We start from the raw sequence: 22,078 nt of genomic DNA, 5'->3' as shown, positions 1-22,078 counted from the left end.
ATTATGCATATTCTATGTGTTCGAATTATACAACTTTTAATCCTGCCGAGTGTACATATTGTGTTATTTATTATTTTAATACATTTTGGACTTATATAATACATTTCCGTAAAAAGTGAGTATGTATTATTTATGTTCTCAGCTATAAATCAATATTAACGATAAAAATTTTATTTAAAAAAATACAAAATGAATACCAAATGAATACCAAATGAATACAAGTAAATTTTTAAGCATACTATATTTTCAAAGATTTTTTTTAATACAAGAAACTAATCTGCTTCCACGTCTTTTTACTTTATCTATGTACGTGGTAATAATAGATGAAGTTTTGTGATCGTGCGAAAATTCGAACTCGAGATTTTGACCGATTCGAACTCAGAATCGATTACTGATCACGTTTTCATGATCTAGAAAAAATGTGTGTGTGTGTGTGTGTGTCTTTCTGTGTATGTGTCTGTGTATTTTGGAGATTTTTTGAACACCGTTAGTCCTATCGAACTGAAACTTAGTAACCTAAACTGTATTTAAAAGAAAATACTATTTTTAATTGTACATTAACTGTTTGCTTTTTTATCATATTTTACAAACGAGTAAACTTTTATCCAGCAAACAAAATTCGTATTTTATGTGATGTAACATAACGTTAACATTTTTTTGTTTGTCAAAATAATGAATATATTCCAAATATACGTGCAAGCTAGTTAGCTTTATATTTTTGATTTAAAATAAAATTGAAATATTAAAAAAATACGCATTTATTAATTTACTTACATAGATGATAATATAAGTCATACTCCTATAAAAAGTGAAATTAATTTCAGAAAAAAAAAATTCAGAAGAGTGACTGGAAACGACTTAGAACTTTTTTAATTTAAATTCGAATCCGATCGTCAGCGATACCATAAATATAAAATATCGCAATAAAATTTTACGGTAATTAAAGAAGCTTCATTTAATCAAGAATATATTAAACAACATATACCAAATATATTTATATATATATATATATATATATATATATATATATATATATATATATATATATATTTTTTTTTTTTTTTTTTTTAATTGAAATTAATTTACATATATTTTAACGATATTTGGAAATTAATTGAACCTATTTCCCACGTGGCCAGAGCAGTTACGCAGAGCGATACACCACGATGACCAACACAGGAGGTGTTCTAAATTTAATGTATATGTAATTTATAATATTCAAGGTTGAAAGGCCAATGACCGGGGTTTGTTTATACATTTATTTATTTATTTACATATATACCAGGAATGCCTTACAGGTAAATCCCAATGCGCCTTCCTGGCCAATTACAAATTACAATTACAAATACAAATACAAATGCAGCATTTTTGTGCATTACAATTACAAATACAATTACAAATACATTTGCAAATGCAAATCGTTGAATTGCGAGACACTGAAAAACTCGCAAATTAACGAGACATCTATGAATTGTACATAAATTTTATTGTACATCAATCAAACTTCAAATAGTGGTAACATAGTAGGTAGGAAGGATTTTTAGCCAATTTTTTTTTTCCGGGAACCGTTTCAACAATGAAATCAGAGAAAATTGGCAAACTCTGATAGGAAACGATCAACCTGGAGTCACAAATCCTGGTCTGACCAACAGCACACTCTGAAAAATTCATTTTTCATTCAGGGAGTGAACCCGGCACCTTCTTGACCAAGCTATGCTGCTGGCTACATGATTTTGGTTATTGGGTTTTATAAATTAAACACACATTTTTTCTTACATCACGCGATGTAATAATACGTACTTCTCATACTATCCGATTCCGATTCGGATTTCGACTTTATTTATCATAATTTTTTTAATTAGCATAACCGATTCCCGATTTCTGTTTCCGATTCCGAGTACCGATTAATTATTACTATTCATATTGTAACTTTTTTTTAACTCGTGTATAAATCCGAAAGCACCCGTTGAAATTTCAACGGGCATAAAACTAGTTTAATATTAATGACAAGTTAAAAATATATGCTTTGGTGACGATCCATTTATTTTAAGAAGACGGAATAATTTAATTATAGTAAATATTTATTACAGATCAAATAAAAACGTGGGTGCTTAAAATTGAAACTGAATCATACGGAACAACATGCTATCGGTATCATTTCAGCGACCGTAATCAATGAAGCGAAAGTCCCATCTCATAAATTTAGATCGCTTATACTATTTATAGAAATGAATTGATTTATAAATTCACAGGCAGCCAAACAAATATAGCTCACTTGCGCTTCACCTAGGTATTCGGCGAATTACTTTCCTTGCTAATTAAATTACGTGCCGCCTTTTACAGGAAAGTTCAAAATCGATAAATTTCTATTTCATATACATATTGCATATCAGGTACGAGCAGCTATTTTCTACAACCATTAATTTTCTGCCTTGCTTAAATTTTGAACTCTGTACACCCATATATAATATTAACTTTTATACAATATTTATGCTGAGATTTTTCGATCAAATAAGGACGGCGAGATTCAACTTGAAAATTAGGTTGAAAATGCGATAGGTCTTAACGAGCGAATCCCCTTTTTCGAACCCTCGAATCAAATCAAATTATGTGGGAGAGGATAAGTAAAGGACTTGGAGGTCAACCCCTCTCGTGGGGTGCTTTAGAGATACCTCGAAACGTACTCCAAATTTCCACGTACAAGGGCGTGATAAATTTCACCGGAATATGGAGGTATATGTATGTACATATGTATACTTAAATATTAAATTTTTGTAATTGGTATGGTAATTATACAATTAGAAATATCATAATATGTAATACTACATAGTGATTTTCGCACAGTATTTGTAATAAAAACGGCTTAAACATTGCTAATCTAATAGTAAATTTATTTGTTTTTTATTAAATTTGTTTGAACTGAAAAAATTCATATTAAACGACAGCCAATCAGAAAGAATTACGGACAAACAACGAATAGTTGTTTTTTTATATATGTATGTATATAAGGAAACCGGAACTGAAACAGATATCGGGATCCGGAATTAAAACAGGAATCGGTAACAAACCGATTACGATGGAACTTTCACGATTTGTTGTATGCATGTACGGGACGATTACTGTTAAAAAACGGGAAAAAACATAGTAATAATAATGTTGCGATGAGGTGGGTGGAGGATCCAAATAAAAGACCAAAGTCGCTTCACAGTATTTATTGGGTGATTAAGGAGATCCACGCACTGCCAGTGCTCCGTCCAGAATGCCTTCATATGGCGTAAGTATCTGCTTATAAAGGGCAGGTCACTCACCGCATCTTCTTCGACGCGTTTGTTTACCTATTGTTATAGTCACGTACCAGATATGCAGTCCCACGGTCTCGAAATGCAGTCCCATGCTTTCTCGCTGTCAGTTCTGAGAACTCTAGCGGGAAGCGACCAAATGCCGTTAAAGACCACTAAATCCATTCGGGGGTCTCCATTGTTAGCCGACAGCACTTAAGCCTGGAGATAATTCTCGAATACCAATTATAACGGCGGCTCCTTTTAGCATATGCTACAATAATATTCGTAATTACGATTTTACCGACGCGAAAGTATGAAGCGCCATTTTGTAGTCAAGGAAATTTGTTTTTTGGTAACCACGATACCAGATGGTTTGAAGAGACTTTCGGCTTTGAAGACACGTTAGTAGAGCTCCAACCATCACTTGAAACGGGAACGTGAATTGCATGCCTTATTCTGGAATTGCAAAGCATGCCGGGTTCAGCTAGTAGTTTAATACAAATCATCAAAAAAAAAAGAAATATATTTTTAAATCAAATAAAACCCTAAATATGTCTACCTGGCCTGTTATCAGAGACGGAAATTAACAAATTTTCATTTAAATGAGAAAAAACTCCATTGAAATCTGTAGAATTATCCGAAATTGATACATGTAATTTTTTCAACCAAAAATCTTTTACAAATATATCAAATAAACAAAAAGCCATAAATCAAATTTTTTTTAGTTTTTCATATAAAATATTTAAGCTATTTTTTCTGCTTTAATCACTTTTTTACCTAGCAAAGCTCAAGCTTCCTCATTTTCTTTATTTATATTAAGTAATTAGAAAATGTATCGTAATGGAAGGTATTGTATGTTTTCCGTTAAGATATAATTAAAATTATGTGTCCTCCAATTGTAAGCCAAAAGTTCAACTTAGAAAATTATTATATTATTAACCACACAATCCAATCGGAGCGAAATTCGATAAATTAGAAATAACCATTACTTTACCTTTATATTATTAATTGGACCGATCACGTTCCAAGAAACCAACACGGCAAATCATCATTGTATAAATATGAAAGCGTATTTTAGTCATTCTATTGGCCACGTATTAAATATATAGGAAGCAAATACATATTTAAGTGTATAGAAAAAATAAATGTACATATTTGTGACCAATCATCGTAAAAATATTATATTGCATTTGGTATGTCCAGAAACTTTTTTGAAGAGGAAAAAATACATATTTTTTTTAAAGAGATGTAATAAGAATAGAAGGGCCCTTACGAATAAATAATTGTTGTCAATTTTATGCGGTACGTCTCTATAAATACGCTACATCGCACGGAATACAATCGGATCAATTTTACTTTTAAAAATGTATCCCATGTTGTTTATTGTCTGTTTTTGAATGTATTGTGCAATTTTTACTGATGCTTGCCCATCTTGCGAGTAATATAAACAAACAGAGAAGTTTTTATCGGACATACGTCGAGCACCAAGCGTCAGATACGACTGATGTTTGTCTATGGACAGAATGTCACTTGACAACAATATAACACCTGAAGCCACTTCTATTAATATTACATTTCTCTGTCTTTTTGTACATATTTATGAATCGTGATTTATTCATTAGTGCGAAAGAAAACACATACCTACATATGTACATGAATACATATGTAAATACATATGTATTACATATACATTCAGAAAATGGTGTCTGATCCAAAATGTAGACCACGTGCTTTAATCGAGGCTTCCTAGTCGATTCTCGTACATTTCGATTCACATGTACATACATATATAGATAGAGATTATGCTAGATTAGTTCAAGAACCACCGGTATAACTTTTAACAACATGATTTTATGAAACGAAACAATGTAACCTTAAAAGTGTTACCGCACGCGTCTCGGCCTATCGACCTACCCTCGGTTAGAAACGAATAGTGACGTATAAGCAGTATTTCACCATAGGATGCGTATCAAAACACAGATTATCAAAATTCTACAAGTGCAGACTATTCGAATTTAGAACATCGAAATGTAAAAACTTTCACAATAATCGGTCCCTGTGGCGTAATAAGAACACAGGTGCAAATTATGTCTTAATCAGTACTTTGTCAACCATGTTTGTAATATTGCAATGTGCTTCGAATTACCTACTGTATATACATATGTAAATTAAGGTATAATTTTAGGATTTAATACTAAAATACCATAAAATACGTGGTTTTGTTTAAATCATTATATGTACATAAAGAGGAATTTAATAAAATATATATCCCACATTATTAAACGAGGAAATTATCTTCGAGAATGGCAACATTTTGATGTCACGTGACTGTAACTTTGTGTGAGCAGGATGCAAGCTGTGTGCCGAACTTGCGTGTGAGTAGGATGCAAGATGTAAGACCACTGTATTCCCGAAATTGTATGTCAAATACATTCAATATACATTTTTTTTTTCGAATTTCACTATATGTACATATGTATATGTTTCAGTGAAATTATAATTTCAAGGACGTTTCAGTGAAATCATAACTAGTTATGTTGAAATTATAACTAGAAATCATAACTACATAAATAGTTATATTTTCAGTATGGAAATTACAAATTCACTGGCCCCAATCAGTGAAATTATAATTTTTGACAGTTGATAGTGAAATACCAACTTTAGATTATTTTATAGAATGCTTTACGATTCATTAATAAATTAATATAACGTACTATGAAATTAAATTTTCTGATTACGACGACCCGAATGACGCTTTTACATTCACCTCAAACTGAATTAAAAACTCATATTATCATCGAAATAATTATGTATTTCATATATAACAATCAATGATCGATAAAGGTACATCTGTAGAGAGTAGCATCTGTTTCGATTTGGCTTTATTTGAAGCAAAAAATACATCATAACATCTTAGCAGCCAACACCTGTTTATTTAAGGTTAGGTTAGGTTAGGTTAAGTAAGGGTTGGCTTTATTTATTTAAGATTAGTTTGTTAGGGTTAGTAGTATGTTGTAATTTGAATTACAAATTCACTAACATTGAGAAGTGAATTTTTAATTATATTGTTATATCCGTACTCACTGCTTGAGTCAGTGAAATTATAATCTCACTAGTAAAATTATAATTTCACTGATAATACTGCATATTTTACAGTGAAACTATAAAATTATAGTTTCACTGTAACATATGCATCCATATTTAGTGATTTTCATATATTCAATATTTTTTTAAATCAGCAAAAATTAATTCAATTAATTCTGCAAAAAACGGAAAGATTCCGACGGAGTAAAAATAAAAATTTACGATTATTTAATGTTGATTTCAAAATTGCGAATTCATTGTCTGTGGCTATTTTATTCCGAATAATAAATTAATTCAACGTTAATTAAAATATATTATACTCATTTTCAAAATTTTTTGTTTGGGTAGGTTGTTACGCAATTAGTATTGAACAGATGTCATGTTTTAACTTTTCTTTTTGTACTTCTTTTTCCCTTTTCGCTTTTCGCCAAGGGAATCGCTACGGGTTTCAAAAAGGATATCTTTTGAAGTCAATCTTTTTTCTTTTGATTCTTAATGAACGTGAAAGTCAACGAGAAAAAATTAAAGTTGTTACGAATTATCAACATTTTCTAGAAAAAATTTTTGAGCTTATAGATTATTAGACATATACATACATATATTTTTCAATTACAATCGCTTCACCCTTCAAATATGGCAAATAATTATTAAGACACGTTCTTAACCTTAAGCATCGTCTCGTAAAATACACTTAAAAATGAAAACAGATCATTTTGGTTCCACGGAACAAAATTCACTTGCGTTATTATTATGCGTGGGAGAATTTTCCACGCATTCTTTATGAGCGAGATTCGTCGTCGATTATGAAAAGCATCCACGTGCTTCACATCATTTTCGAGAAAAATTCTTCCGAGCTTTCGAGCCGACATAAAACCAAATTTGAATATATGTATAATATATCGAAATTAATTGAAGAAAGTCACCAATTTTCGAAATCTTTGCATACGAACAATCGTTTAAAACTTAAATCGTGATTTTTTTTCATTTCAGTCCAATTCCACGCGGAAATAAAATAATGGCTTCCACTAAACCATTTGTTTGATCGATATCATAGCTTGCATCTGATACATTCAAGTCGTTTGTTCGTTGAAATTTGTTAATAAAATATTTTTATGCATGTAGGTACATATAATATGTATGTATCATGAGTTAAGTGTTCCACTTTGATCAAATTATCAGTTGATGGATTTATAATAATAATAATAAAATGGTAAATGGAAAATGGCTAAGTAATCTGAATATATTACAAAATTCATTACGTAATACACCTACAACAAATTTTTCGGTCTAAATTTGTTTTTACATTCGGTTTCAATAATATATCTCCACCCAAAAATTTTATAATTAAATTTATGTATTTTAAGCTCCAGATATTAGGTTCTCTAGATTCTCTAGATATTAGGGTATAACATTTATAATTTTTATTACATATAAAAAAAATTCAGTCCAATTCAGTTAGCGAGATAATTTAGTTCAAAAACTTAAAAAAGAGGACACCTACATATGTACATATAGGTACCATTTCCGGTCAATTTAAAAATTTGAAAAAAAATTACGTCGTGTCGATAAGAATTTCAATTAAGTTTCAGTTTGATAGGAATAACGGTGTTCAAAAAATCCACAAAATACTCACACAGACACACACAGACACACACAGTCACACAGACACAAACAGACACACACAGAAACACACAGCCATACACACAGACACACACACGGACACACACACACAGACACACACACACAGACACACACACATACATTTTTTCTAAATCATGAAAACGTGATCAGTGATCGATTCTGAGTTCGAATCAGTCAAAATCCCGAGTTCGAATTTTCGCATGATCACAAAACTTCATCTATTGCTACTACGTACATAGATAGATAAAGTAAAAATTAGTTAAGCTTCTCGACTTCTCTATGACAATATTTCTAATTTATTTTTATATTTGTATTACACGAGAAATTCTAGTCCAATAAAAATACACGAATAACAATTAATATTCATTCTTTAGAGCCGACTTTAGGAAAAACAAATAAATGGTGATCAATCAACGTGAGATAAGATGCATTTCCGGCATATTGAGTAATAAATAAACAGACTGTCAGCGAGTAACCTACTTCTGAAATATAGAGCAGATATTTATCCGGACAGCCAAGAGAAAGAAATAGCAAAATATCTACCGAAGTGTGCCGGAAACCGGGAAATTGTTCCCCCAAAGATTTTCTTTTATGTTTGCCCTCGTTCGCTTCTATTTGTGATTATGCGACTTCCAAACAATACGCAGTTTTCACGAAAACTTTCGGAATTTTCCTGGAATTGATTCTGAAATTCATCGCACGTATGTAATGCGAAAAAACAAAGCGATTTCAATACGATAGCTATTTATATATTTAATTGTTAGTACATATATAAATAACGTATCTATAAAATCGGCCATAATTACATCAATATTGCAATCTATAAATATTTTATTTGCATTAAAATAAGAAAAGGTTTTCTTTTTGCACTCAAGATCTTGATTAAACGTAATGAAATATAATTACCAAATGAAAGATTCATTGGATTATTGTTAAGAATAATTGACATTGAATTACATATTTATAAATTTAAGGTAAATTCTTCGAAGACGTGAATTAATTGAAAAAAAAAGTTAAAATATAACGATTACCATTTCATTAACTAATACAAAGTTTTAGTGTGAAAAGAAATTTTGATAATTCTGAAATTTTGATAAATTTGATAATCACTGAATCTTTTTAATCTTTTTCCTTTTTTATATATTTAAGAATGTTTTTTTTTATTATGAGAATTTGATTTTCAATCCGGTAAACTTTGAAACACGATTTTCAATAAAAAATTACGTTTTCAATATTAAAAATCTTTATCAGGTCTTCGTTTTATTCATCATTTTGATTAGTTTCGTGGTATTAAGTCTGTCGTTGCACCTAATTGTGCATCGAAGTCATTTATGATTTTATTTTACGAGAAATGCAATAAAACAAGCCGCGCCTGACCTGGTCTACCATCGCAAACTAGAAATAAATTGACTTATACCTCATTTTCTACTCGCAAAACGGAGTTTCTTTATTAAAGCTCTCATCGTATGATGTTGACGAAGCGACTTTACGAGAAAGAAAAATTTATTGAGATTTTTCATCTGCGATTAAATTATCTCATTGACAAAGCGCGCTCGAAGCACTCAACGTTCATACCTTGGGGTAAGTACGAGTAAATAAATCTTCAAGTGCAATATGAAACTGTACTTTGTATTCGAGCTGCGTTTATTTTGGAGAAACATTTCATCGAAATCCATTTCTCCGAGAAGTTCATTCAATGTGTAAACTTAGGAATATATTCTCTAAATATTGGCTCTAGAAGTATTCATCTAATGCCCCAAAGCTCACATTCATATATTTTGACATGAACAATTTACATTTACATTAATAAATTTTGGAATATTCAAAATTACGCGACGCAAACTTAATAATACCCTTTTGAGGCGTAAGCTTTCAAAGTCCTTACGTAAATTAATGCATAAATGAATAATTAATTAATTCTCCCATAGGCGAATATTCCTTTTGTTTATTTGATTTTTATCAGTTATCATTTTTTCAAAAAGAGTTTAACAGTACATTTCATGTTCATAAAAATTCATATTTTTTATCTAAATGTTTATATTAACTATTTATGTGAATAAAACGTAAAAGGTACAGATACGCTTGCGTATCAAAACGGGATATTTTTTTAAATAATGAAATTGAATGCCGAATTATCAGTGTTTTTCTTATAATGTAGGTATCATATAATTTTCCTAAAATTGATTAACGTTTAAAATAAAAATAAAATTCCTTAATTGACGACAGCGAGTCGCTTCGTTTATATGAAATGAGATTTATGAACCGGTGAAGCTGAAATTAAATTTTTTTCTTAACGAGGGTAAACGTTTCCACGACTTAGTAACACGTTTAACTCTTTAAATTATCCACTTTATTATATAATATTCTACGTATATAAATTGTTCGATTTAATAAAATATAAAAAAAATCTTATATCATATTAAATTAGTACGTATGTACATACATATGTATATATACGTATATGAAGGTATTGAAATAACAAAAAAATAGGTGTCGCCTTGGGGCAAAACCCGTAATGACACAATGGTAAATAAGAACCTTTTATTAAGAGAAAAACTGCATTAATTATTACATATTTTTGTCAAATATGTACATGCTTCTCAAATACACTAATTGTGTACATATAAAATGACACTTCATTTCCCTTAACCAGATAATAAGTAGAAAAATACGCAATACGCAATACGCAATACTATTCATCAGAAAAATAGCTTGTAATGTAATGGATCGCAAAATAAGATGTAATGCATCGCATAAATAGTACATACATATGTATGTACGTAAGTCTTTCGGATTATTAGTCATCTATGTACATAGATGACACGCGTTGGCACTCTCGTCTCGGAGTAGCCATCTACACGCTCGACAAAAAGCCGAGCGTATTTTGTCAAGCATTTTTTTTAATACAGGTATACACCCGTTTATTTAAGTATACACCCATTTATTTTATTGTACACTAGTTGTTTTACCCGGCTTCGCTCAGTATTTGTAATATAAACAGCTTAAACATGGCTAATCTAATAGTAAATATTCATTTGTTTTTTTTATTAAATTTATTTGAATCGAAAAAAAAAACAGCTAGTCTATATCTATATATATAAAAACTAATGTGTGTGTATGTGTGTGTGTGTATGTCTCGAATAGGCTGCTAAGCCACTGAACCGATTACGATGAAACTTTCAGGATTTGTTGTGTGCATGTCCGAAAAGATTACTGTGAAAAAAAAACGGGAAAAAACGGGAACGGAAACGGGAAAAACGGGAATGAGTGTCATTGCAACGCAATAATTTCAAATGTGTTCGCTACCTGTGTTTTTCCAACAAATGGGAACGGGAACGAGAACGGGAACGGGAAAGGGAATTGCATGCGTTATTATGGCAACGCATGCCAGGGTTCAGCTAGTCTATATATGTATGTACATATATAAAAATGAATGTCTGTGTGTGTGTGTGTGTCTCGAATAGGCTCCTAAGCCACTGAAGCGATTACGATGGAATTTTCAGGATTTGTTGTGTGCATGTCCGGGAAGATTACTATGAAAAAAAACGGGAAAAAACGGGAACGGAAACGGGAAAAACGGAAATGAGTGTCATTCGCTATAATTTCAAATATTTTCGCGTCGCAACCAGGGTGTTCGCTATCTGCGTTGTTTCGAAAAATGGGAACGGGAACGGGAACGAGAACGGTAAAGGGAATGGGAATGAGAACGGGAACGGGAATTTCATGCGTTATTGTGGCATTGCAACGCATGCAGAGTTCAGCTAGTAAATAATAAAAATTGTCGTCGAATACATATGTACATATGTATGTAGGTATCTGAATCTACATGCATTTATCTACTTTCTATTTATCTAAAGTGTAGTTATTAAGACGAAAACACATGTAACTAATCCAAGATTTAATCTTTTGTTACAGATACTCCACACCCCAGAATATAATATCAAGTTGTACGAATTTTACACCAACAACGTTTCAACTATAATATGACTCGTCGAGTGCACAGTGACGCAGCGCGGAAAAACGAGCTCGCATAAATAAAGTGCTAAAGTGAAATTTATCTCGCAGTTTGACTTGTTTACGGCTTTAAAAAGTGTTTCGAGTAATATTTTCTGAATTTTCCGACCTGAGCGGAATGCGCCGGTGAAGGGGAAGGGAGGTTGAAAGTGAGGAGGTTGTAGGGAGGAAACTCCCATCGCATGTCACCGGTGCACACGACTATCTCCACTTCCGGTATGAAAGGGCGACACCAGTTCCGGCGGCGGTTCAGCTTGCAACCGTCCTTCCTCAAGGAGGAACCGGAGGATGACAGGCGCGTCGTTCAAAAGTAAGTGATTAGCCCAAAGACTCTCTTTTACGCGATCCTCTTTAGATACGGTCTAATCAAGCCGGCTATATCCGGAGTAATTTCGCAACATACGTGTAAAATGGTACAGCATTATACAGACAATACACGTAGCGACAGATATAAACTCTGGAACTTAATGTTTTTACCTTCTGACACAAATGCTTGCCGACTTTGTTATGCCCCAACCGAATAGACTATAGAACCGACACTGCAACAATTTCAGTCCGTAATCTGATAACGTTGTAAAACTATCTACATATATATAAAGTGTAAACAGTGTATGTATGTGTTACACCGAATCCATGAAATTGTCTATTACATGCAAAGTGCAAGCACGTTGCCCAGTTCACGGATTCGGTAAATTCTTTGCCGAATGCGTGAACTGGACAGCTTGTTATATCATAACCAAGTGTCAAAGTGACAGCTGAATAAGGATGTTTAATTTACATATTATTATGTATAATATAACTACATACATATGTTTCGATCATCTCATATGACTTATACATAAATTAATGCCATTTTTTTACATTTTGATCAATATTTTAACAGTCGGAATTTTATACCTTGTGAAGAATTAGTATTGTATTACAAATATTTAATTTCATTACACATGTCCCAGGACATAGCTCCAGGCTACACCGATCAGACCAAATGTATGAAAATGTGAGCGACTAAGAAATCACTCTATCTAATTGCATACGTTTCTCCGGAGTCCGGAAGTGCATTTGTCCGGAGGATCAAAACAGCTCTACGTGACCTGGGCCATATAATAATTTGTATTTTAACAATCTCGTAGTCACCTCTCACTCATTGGTTTAACCTAAAATAGAAACATTGTTTGGACAGGGGACAGACAAACACTCTTTGAAGTCTTTGAGAATGGGCAAAAATGTACCTTAAATTTAAACAATAAGTCAATATTAATAGTTTTTTGGGCTTTTAATATTTCTTTTATACAAAAATACAATGGAACTGACTGTGTGTTCATAGATAGTACATAATTTTTACATGATATAAATTAACATTAAAAATTTTTTCAACTTTTCCCACCGTCACAGATAGAATTTGCTCAAATTTAAATTTGGCACATTTCACAGGAGTTGTTACTAGAAATTATGTACTATCAATTATAATTAAAATGCATATAGCTTGTGGGTATAAAGGGAAATAGTAAATATTCATTTTTTTTTTATTAAATTTATTTTAATCGAAAAAAAATAATATTCAACCAATCGAATCGTCGTCATAAAAACTTTGACTTGTTTTCGTTGTTCCGTACCAAAAATACTTACATACACACTTATATAAAAATTACATATAGTATATTAGACTAGGGTTTTTACCCGGCTTCGCTCGGTATTAGTAATATTATATAAACCGCTTGAACATGGCCAATCTAATATGTAGTAAACATTTATTTGAATAGTTTTATTTTATTTAAATTTATTTGAATATTCATTTGTTTTTATACGAACCAACAATAGTTACATACATCATACATCATACAAAGTCTCTTTCGAAATTATATATTTTGAAGATAAATGTGTATGTAGGTACATACATGTATATAAATGTCAAAGATGTTTCTCGGCACTTGTAAACTATGCAGACAGTTTCGTGAGAATGTTAATCACAAAATGTAATCCTATAATTACGTTAGTTATATAATATGTTCAATACCAATACGATACTTTTAAATAGATAGCGTGTTCGCTTTTGAAATAACATAGTTACTTCTTCGTGTTCATAGGATTCGTATCTCTTTTCAAAGTACCCATCACGAAAAGCACTAAAAATAATCAAGAGGGAACGTAATTCAATTATCAATATTTAAACACAGTCTATTTTTATTCATACTGAAATTAATTAAATAAATCCGTAGATTTAACGGAATTATTAACGTCTAATAATAATATTGCGAGTTGGGAACGTCTTTATCTTTTTGTGTACATGTGTAGTTCGAAGTATCCAAACAATGTAAGCTATTTATTACATATATTTCTTAAGATTCCATTTCACAAGCGATCTACTATATTTAACAAAATTTTAGCTTTCATACATGAGCTCCAAGATCCCTACAAAAGTATAGGTACTGTTTAATATTAGTCACTATGAAATTGAACATACGAAACTCTAAGTTAAATACTGAAAATACCCTTGAACCTTCCCAATTTCGAGCGTAACTGCTTAAATTTACCACACAATGAAGTGATAAAGTAACGTTATTTCTCTAATATCTTCTGGAGAAAATGAATGTAATAAAACCTGTAAATACGTATGTACATACATACATGTGTATTTTAAAGGCAGATGTACTACATATATAATACATTTATATTATGATCATTATCACCTCACGGATAATCTGATATTTACTACTTACATATGTGCATGCATATACATATGTGCATACATGTTCATAAAATGTATAGATGTAAAGAAACATAACCGCGCGGCGACAAAATCGCCCCAGAAAAAATAGCTTGGCGATAAAACAGCGCCAGAATAAATGAAAAAATTAAAATATCAATTTCAGAGATCTGGAGCAATCCATTTTTCTCCTCTCCATGCAATCCATTTTTCTCCTCTCAAATTAATTATTAACTATTAAAACTTTTCGGAAAGTTTTAATAGTTAATAATTAATTTTATTCATATACATATGATAAAAATTATAAAATTTTATTTATAGATAATTTATTTATTATTAAAATATTTAATATGTATATATCATGAAAATACATACATATGTAGATATAACTATACTACACGGTGTGCACATGGTTGTCCCAAACTACCATAGTGAAAAGAATAGAGAAAATAATCAAGAATATAATTTAATCACGATAGAAAAGTAAAAAAGAAAGTGCGCGCAAACATTCATTTGTACAAAACAACAATAAGTGAAAAAATTATATAAAACAAAATATTTATAAAATAATATAACCAAACTACATGATGTGCCACATGTCAAATGATTCCAGGATAATAATCCATCAAATATTGAATTAATCATAAATTGAAAAACAAATTTTAAAAAAGCATTCATTTAATTTTTAAATTCTGAAAGAAATTCTAATACATAAAAACAAAATATCGAAGCAAAATATCTACAAATGTTCGTGCTCCGGCTCCGCTCCTGCTCCGTGCAAAATTCGATCACGACTTCAATTTCGACTTTCATTTCAACTTCGATTTGATTGATATAACTGAAAGATAATCAATTCACGATTTCCCACTGTCAACGTTAACGTAAGTAACGCATCGAGGCGTATGCGGGGACGTCTTTACGAATTCTCTTGTATCCTACGAGTTGTCTGACAGAAAACGAAGTCAAAATTAATATTTTAATTTTTTCATATATTCTGGCACGGTTTTGTCGCCGAGCGCTTTTTGCTGGGGCGAATTTTTCGGTGCGCGGTTATATCTCTCGTAGTTTTGCCACGCGGTAATGTCGGGGCACTTTTGACTGTCACGCAATAGTCGGGATTCCAAACTACATACATACATATGTACCACATAGTTCAAAGTTTCTTACAGAAATGAAAATACCAGAGTTGCTGTATTTATAAATATTCATTAATTTCGTCTTTGCCGCCATTTTATTATTAATTTTTTGGTGAACTACATCGAAATTAGCAATACTTTCATTTATAAGGGTGGTTTTAATTTTTTTTATATGTCTTCATATTGTTCACAGATCAGACAGATCCGACGCCACAGTATCCAGCAGCGGCAATCTTTCCAACAATGTCCGCCACAAAATAGTGGTAATGGGTGCCGCAAGAGTGGGCAAATCATCACTGATCGGCCAGTTCTTGTACAACACCTTCTCGCCGAAATACAAGCGCACAATCGAAGAGATGCACCACGGCGACTTTTCAGTGCAAGGCGTTCATCTCACGCTGGATATCCTGGATACTTCCGGCTCACTGGAGTTTCCAGCCATGCGAGCTCTGTCCATGTCTTCGGCGGATGCGTTCATCCTCGTGTATGATGTGAATGACGCAGCCACCTTCGAAGAAATCAGGGCCATCAGGGATCAGATCCACGAGACCAAAGCCAGCACGGTTGTACCTATAGTTGTAGTTGGGAACAAAGTCGATCTGGCTGACTCTACAAGAGAGGTGGGTGTCATTTAATTGTATTATGGGCTAAAATTAGGGATCGAAAGTATTCGTTGACTTCAACTATTCGAATATCGAATAGTAAATCAAGAGATAAAAAAAGTATTTACATATGTACCAAGCATCGATTACTTATATATTTATATATGTAATATATTAAAATTAATAAAAAATAATTTTAAGAAAATTTATTCAGAAAAGTAAAAAAAAAAACACATAAAACATAACATATAAGTAGAGGTAGGATAGTCACAGTGCTATCCATTGTTCGGCAAACCTTTAACAATGCATTTACAACTTTTGAACAATACACGACCCCCTCAGGCTCCGGTGACTACATATAAGTTTGTAAAATTGAGAAAATTGCAATTAAAAATAAATTTACAAAATATAATATGGAAAAATCTTAATTTAATTTCAGAAAATATTGCTAATAAATTATAATGCGTTGAATGTTTCATTGTCGAGTCTATTTCTAATTTTTGTTTTCATCCACCCTGCAGTCAAAAATACTCGTTCACACGTTATTGATGTCGGCTTTATTGTTAATAGGGCACGGTACAGAATATCCAGGCTTTTTTTGTCAAATTTGTCGAATTTTTTGAAATCTTCTTTTATTTATTATGCTATTTTTTATGTAATTTTTTAAATGGTTTTTATCAATTCTTGTTTTGTATCATAATGGTTTCTAAATTATAAGTGTTAATTTCAATTTCTTCTATGTCAGTAGAGTCAGTAGAGTTAGTGCTATCTGAAACTAGAATTTTTTCCATCAGTTCAATTGCAAATGATATAATTTCAGATTTTGAAGCATATTTAAAAAAATCCTCTGATTTTGGAATAATTTATTTAGGTAAATTAGTATTGTTATTACCGTCTTATTAAGTCTTTCATTCGTTCTGTTTTCTATTTTCGGGAAGAATTCTGAGAATCGGTACAAGGCATTCAATCGACGAATATATGTACATATGTATTTGCACACACATGATGTACACACTTGTGTATACGAATATGATATAAATTTACATGTTTTGTAAGATCGCGAAATATAACTTTTTTGCAAAATATATACACGAATAATATTCGAATAACGAATGATGACTGAAAAATCAGACGGATAATTCGAATATTCGATTGGAATCCCTAGTTAAAATGTACGAGAATATTATGAAAGTCGTCTCGTATTTAAGACAGTATGAATTGTAAGTGGATTTTGTGCCGACGCAAAATGTAATATATTCAACTAAGAAGATTTACGTTTTAGTACTGTGATTATTGTGATTTATTTAATAGCATTAAAGTACACTATAAATAAAAAGAAAACTAAACGTTTTGTCTATTTTATCATATTAATTAACTTTATTTTAATTTGAGCAGTATTATTTCATCGAAACATTCGCGTTTGCTTTTCAATATTAGATAATAATATGTATTTAATTGTTCTCATCAAAGTGAACAAAATTTGTACATACCGAGTGGTTGCAATTTTTGCAAAAAAAGCCGTACGCAGCATTTTCACCCTAAAACCAAAGAAATGTTAACGACATAATCGCATTTTCACAAAAACGTTAACAGCGTTTTAAATTTTTTTTATATCAAACCATAAAGGAAAAATGTGTTAACTTGGACAAAATATTCCCAGCATATTTGAAGCAGTAAAAAGATACATTTGAGCAAAATGAAACAAAAATATTCACATAAAAGCCACCTTGCATATATGTGTATATGTATGTATATATAAAAAATTGAGATCGTAAATCGACGACAAAGAAATGTCACATTTCCATTAATTTTACAGAACTAAAATTTTCTAAATTGACTCCATTCGTAATGGATTTTGTGAGAGATATTTTACATTTCCAAAAAGAATGGATCGGGTCACCTTTTCTATCTAAAAAATAAAGTATGATTTATACGACTCGGATCGAATCTTTACTCGACGAAATCATACCACGCGTATTCTCTTTCTGTCTAAGAAAGTAATTTAATTTTAATACGCATTCTCGCCCCTACCGAACTTTTTTCATCGAAACGAAAAAGTTTCGATCCCTTTAATATTACCATATTACGAACGATTTCCAATATGGAAAATATCCCAGCTCTTTTCTCTCTTATTTATTTATTTTATAAAAATATCTCGGAGGAAGAACGAGAAAAAGAATTTAGTCTGTATTTAAAGGTGCGTATTCGTGTATATGTATGTATATAATATTTATTAGCTCTGTTCATTTTTTAGGAAACGTGACTTCCCTTTGAAATTAAAATCTCATCGCTTTCAAATTTCAATATTTTTTGCCTGTTTTTATTTTATCCGGAGACATTTAATGAGCCTCTGAAAGACTTCTGAAATTGTCCCCGTACGCATTTTTTGGTTTTTTTAACGTTTTTATTCGCAAAATGTAAAAGGTTGTATCAATGCTTGAATGAATGTTTATTTATTCAATAAAATATGTAAATATGTGTAATATTCATTCTTTAGTACATTACAAATAGTTATATTATAATAATATAACTATTTATAACAACTAAATACATATATGTTTTCCAATCAGTATAAATATGTATGCATAGGTACATACATACATATGTACATATGTATGTACATAATAGAAAACGGAAAATTTGTTTTTTTATTATGATTTAATATTATTAAGAGGGCTGTACACCCGAAACCTTAATTTTGTTACCGTTCCTTTCTTCGATATATATATATATATATATATATATATATATATATATATATATATTGAGTGTATGTATGTATATATTGAGTGAATGCGACAATATATATCAATATATATATTGAGTGAATGCGACAGTTGCGCTTCGACCAGATAAAACGTATTTTAAATTGACAAAATCGAGGTTTCGTATTCTCCTATTTTCTCCTCCAAAACAGGACCAATTTTAAAAAAAATTTCATCATCGGTATGAGAAAGATACTTTCTGTGCATCTATTGGCGTTTTTTTTTAAATCGACCGTTAAATAAGCACGCTGGACTCGTTTCGTGGGTGTAAAAAGAGGCTATTTTATAGATGTTTGGCGGCTCCTAGCTCCTATAAAAAATAATTAATCAAAAAAATAAAACAATAGATGCACCCCAATGGTGGATATCAAGAGTATATTAAAAAATAATTTCTCTAGTGCCATAATTGAGGAAGGGAGAAGTATAGTACGTTTGTATGGACAAGGCGCTGCTGTCCAGCCCTCTTAACGTTCAAAGCCAATAATTTACATGTAATTATTATGGCATTAGATAAATACCATCTGGCACTCCTTTGTGACCTTTTTAAATATTTTCTAAAGATGTTCATTTTGTGTGTATTCCGAGAAAAATGTATAAAGGTCATAAAGGTTTATACCTACAATAAGAAGATTTTTTTTTAAGAACCCTATCCAAAAGACATTTTTATTGCGATATTTGCTAGACCGTATACTTTGATAACATTTCTATACACACATCATTCATATATTATAACATGCCAAAGAGAAATATAAAAATACCCTTTCAATTTAAATATAGAATTCCTATTTGAAATTAAACACTTAAATAAATAAAAGGAAAGAAACTGTTGAAATTTATCGATACATATAATCATATACATACATACATATGTATATACATATTTTTATAATCAATTTTGGAGTTAAATTTGTTTGTCTTTACTTTAGATGGATTATGATACGACCGAATCGGTGGTAACAGTCGACTGGGAGAACGGCTTTGTGGAAGCTTCAGCCAAAGACAATCTGAACGTGACACAAGTTTTTAAAGAGCTTTTGACTCAGGCCAAAGTGAAGTACAACTTGAGTCCAGCATTGAGGAGGAGACGTCGACAATCCTTGCCACCAGCTCACGCCGGAGCTGCTCCTCCGCCACCGTCTCCAGTTCCATCAGCAGCTCAACTGGCCCATCTGCAACAGATCAGGGAGAGGCACGCCGGTGGCAAGAGGAACTCTTGCATTATATCATAAGAGCTCAATATCAAGGAGAAAATTTTAAATCAAACCAAAACATAAATATAATACTAATAATTTTATTACGGTTAATTGCTTGATGGACGAAACGAGTGAATCGCAAAAGTTCGACCAGGCGTTTTTGTGTTCTTTGAAAGTGAAACTTTACGCATACCTCACGACATGTGTGACGTCTGATATAACGTAAACTTGTAAACTAATAAGGAATGATTGATGTAAATAGGAAGTTTGCGACTCTGATGGAATATCGTGTGGGAGTGAGTTAGTGTGTTTGTATGTTGTCGGATTAATCAGTGTGATATATAAACATGTATGTATGTATTCAGTAACGATATCAATTTTCTTTTTATTCTCCTTTTTCCTATGCTGAAGTATTTCTTATAAATTTTTCCTAGATGACACATATAAATTACCTAATCTTATCCGTGTTTTTATTAAATTACATTTAATCGTGGACCGAGAAAAATTTTGTATAAACCTTATCATTAATATTGTTTTTACATATTGCAAAAGAACCACAAACAGTAAAACGAAAAAATAAACCATGAATAATTTCAATAGAATTACTGGTTTTATGTACAAGGATATGGAAAATAATAGGAAAGATTGCAATATATTCAAATGGATTCAAAAATATACAATAAAAGAATTGCCTTATTAACGAAATAATAAGTTGACGTCCAATTTAATAAATTTATTAATATTTCTGCGCACACAACATAATCATTTTAAATATGTCGATATAATATTTCTAATTTAATTTCTACTAATCTTTGCGGCATAAATTGAAAGATTCTATTTAGACATTTCGGGTCCAATATTTTGAAATCTAATTTTTATTTCTACTTATAAATATGAGTCTTCTCGTAAATGGATTCGAATCCTTTTGTTATTATACTATATCATTAACGTTGAAACCGTCTGAAGTCTGAAACACGAAGAAAGACTGAAAATTGCAGTAATAGTTTGTGAATGAAATGCATTGAAATGAAAAAAATTTAAGAGTACTACTAATATCAAAACAAGATTCAAATATTCAATTCATTCTACAATAATGTTAACTGATTTTAAATTATTTTTTCAATAATGAAATATTCATATTTGTAATTTTCTACTACGTATTATTACATTATAACAAACGTATTAAATATATGTAACTATACAATTTTAGAGTCTTCCTTTCAGTAAGTTTACATTTCGATAATCTTCAAATGCAAAACCAGTATTACCGTTTGTTTTTACTACACATAAGTAAAAGCTTATTTACATAAAACTATCGTGATTTGTAATCGATATTTGTATATGTATACATATATGTTATATTTTACAAAAATATGTAGAATAAATGTACAATATTAATCGTTTCAATTTTGATTTTCATGATTATAAAATCTTGCCTATTGTTAATCGGCAATAATGTTAAAAACTATAGAGTACATAAAAAAATGTGTAAATTAGGAAATATGCGTGTATCAATTCTTCATCATGAGGTACATATACAGACATATGTTGAAACTGGTATATATAATATATATATATATATATATATATATATATATATATATATATATATATATATATATATATATATATATATATATGTTACATAAATATAGCCG

The 22,078-nt window shown here is 30.9% G+C and overlaps 1 protein-coding gene across 3 annotated transcripts in view; it reads left to right on the top strand.

Annotated features, from left to right (window-relative positions):
• LOC143909067 (ras-related protein Rap-1) overlaps nucleotides 1-21,489 on the top strand; it is a 31,153-nt gene extending 9,664 nt beyond the window's left edge. Inside the window, exons 1-4 of one of the 3 annotated variants that reach the window (XM_077426959.1) lie at nucleotides 12,239-12,319; nucleotides 13,839-13,863; nucleotides 16,059-16,480; nucleotides 20,154-21,477. In XM_077426959.1, coding sequence (XP_077283085.1) covers nucleotides 12,239-12,319; nucleotides 13,839-13,863; nucleotides 16,059-16,480; nucleotides 20,154-20,456 — 831 coding nt within the window. In that variant the 3' untranslated portion in view covers nucleotides 20,457-21,477. Of the gene's footprint in view, nucleotides 1-11,921; nucleotides 12,331-13,838; nucleotides 13,864-16,044; nucleotides 16,481-20,153 lie in introns of those variants that run through there. The other 2 variants (XM_077426958.1, XM_077426960.1) reach the window with 2 other exon arrangements.
• Nucleotides 21,490-22,078: the final 589 nt, after the last annotated feature.

This window comes from Arctopsyche grandis, chromosome 3 (genome assembly GCF_051622035.1).
Source record: "Arctopsyche grandis isolate Sample6627 chromosome 3, ASM5162203v2, whole genome shotgun sequence".
Lineage (NCBI taxonomy): Eukaryota > Metazoa > Arthropoda > Insecta > Trichoptera > Hydropsychidae > Arctopsyche > Arctopsyche grandis.
Note: the sequence above shows the minus strand (reverse complement) of the source record. Positions and strands in the feature narration are given on the sequence as shown.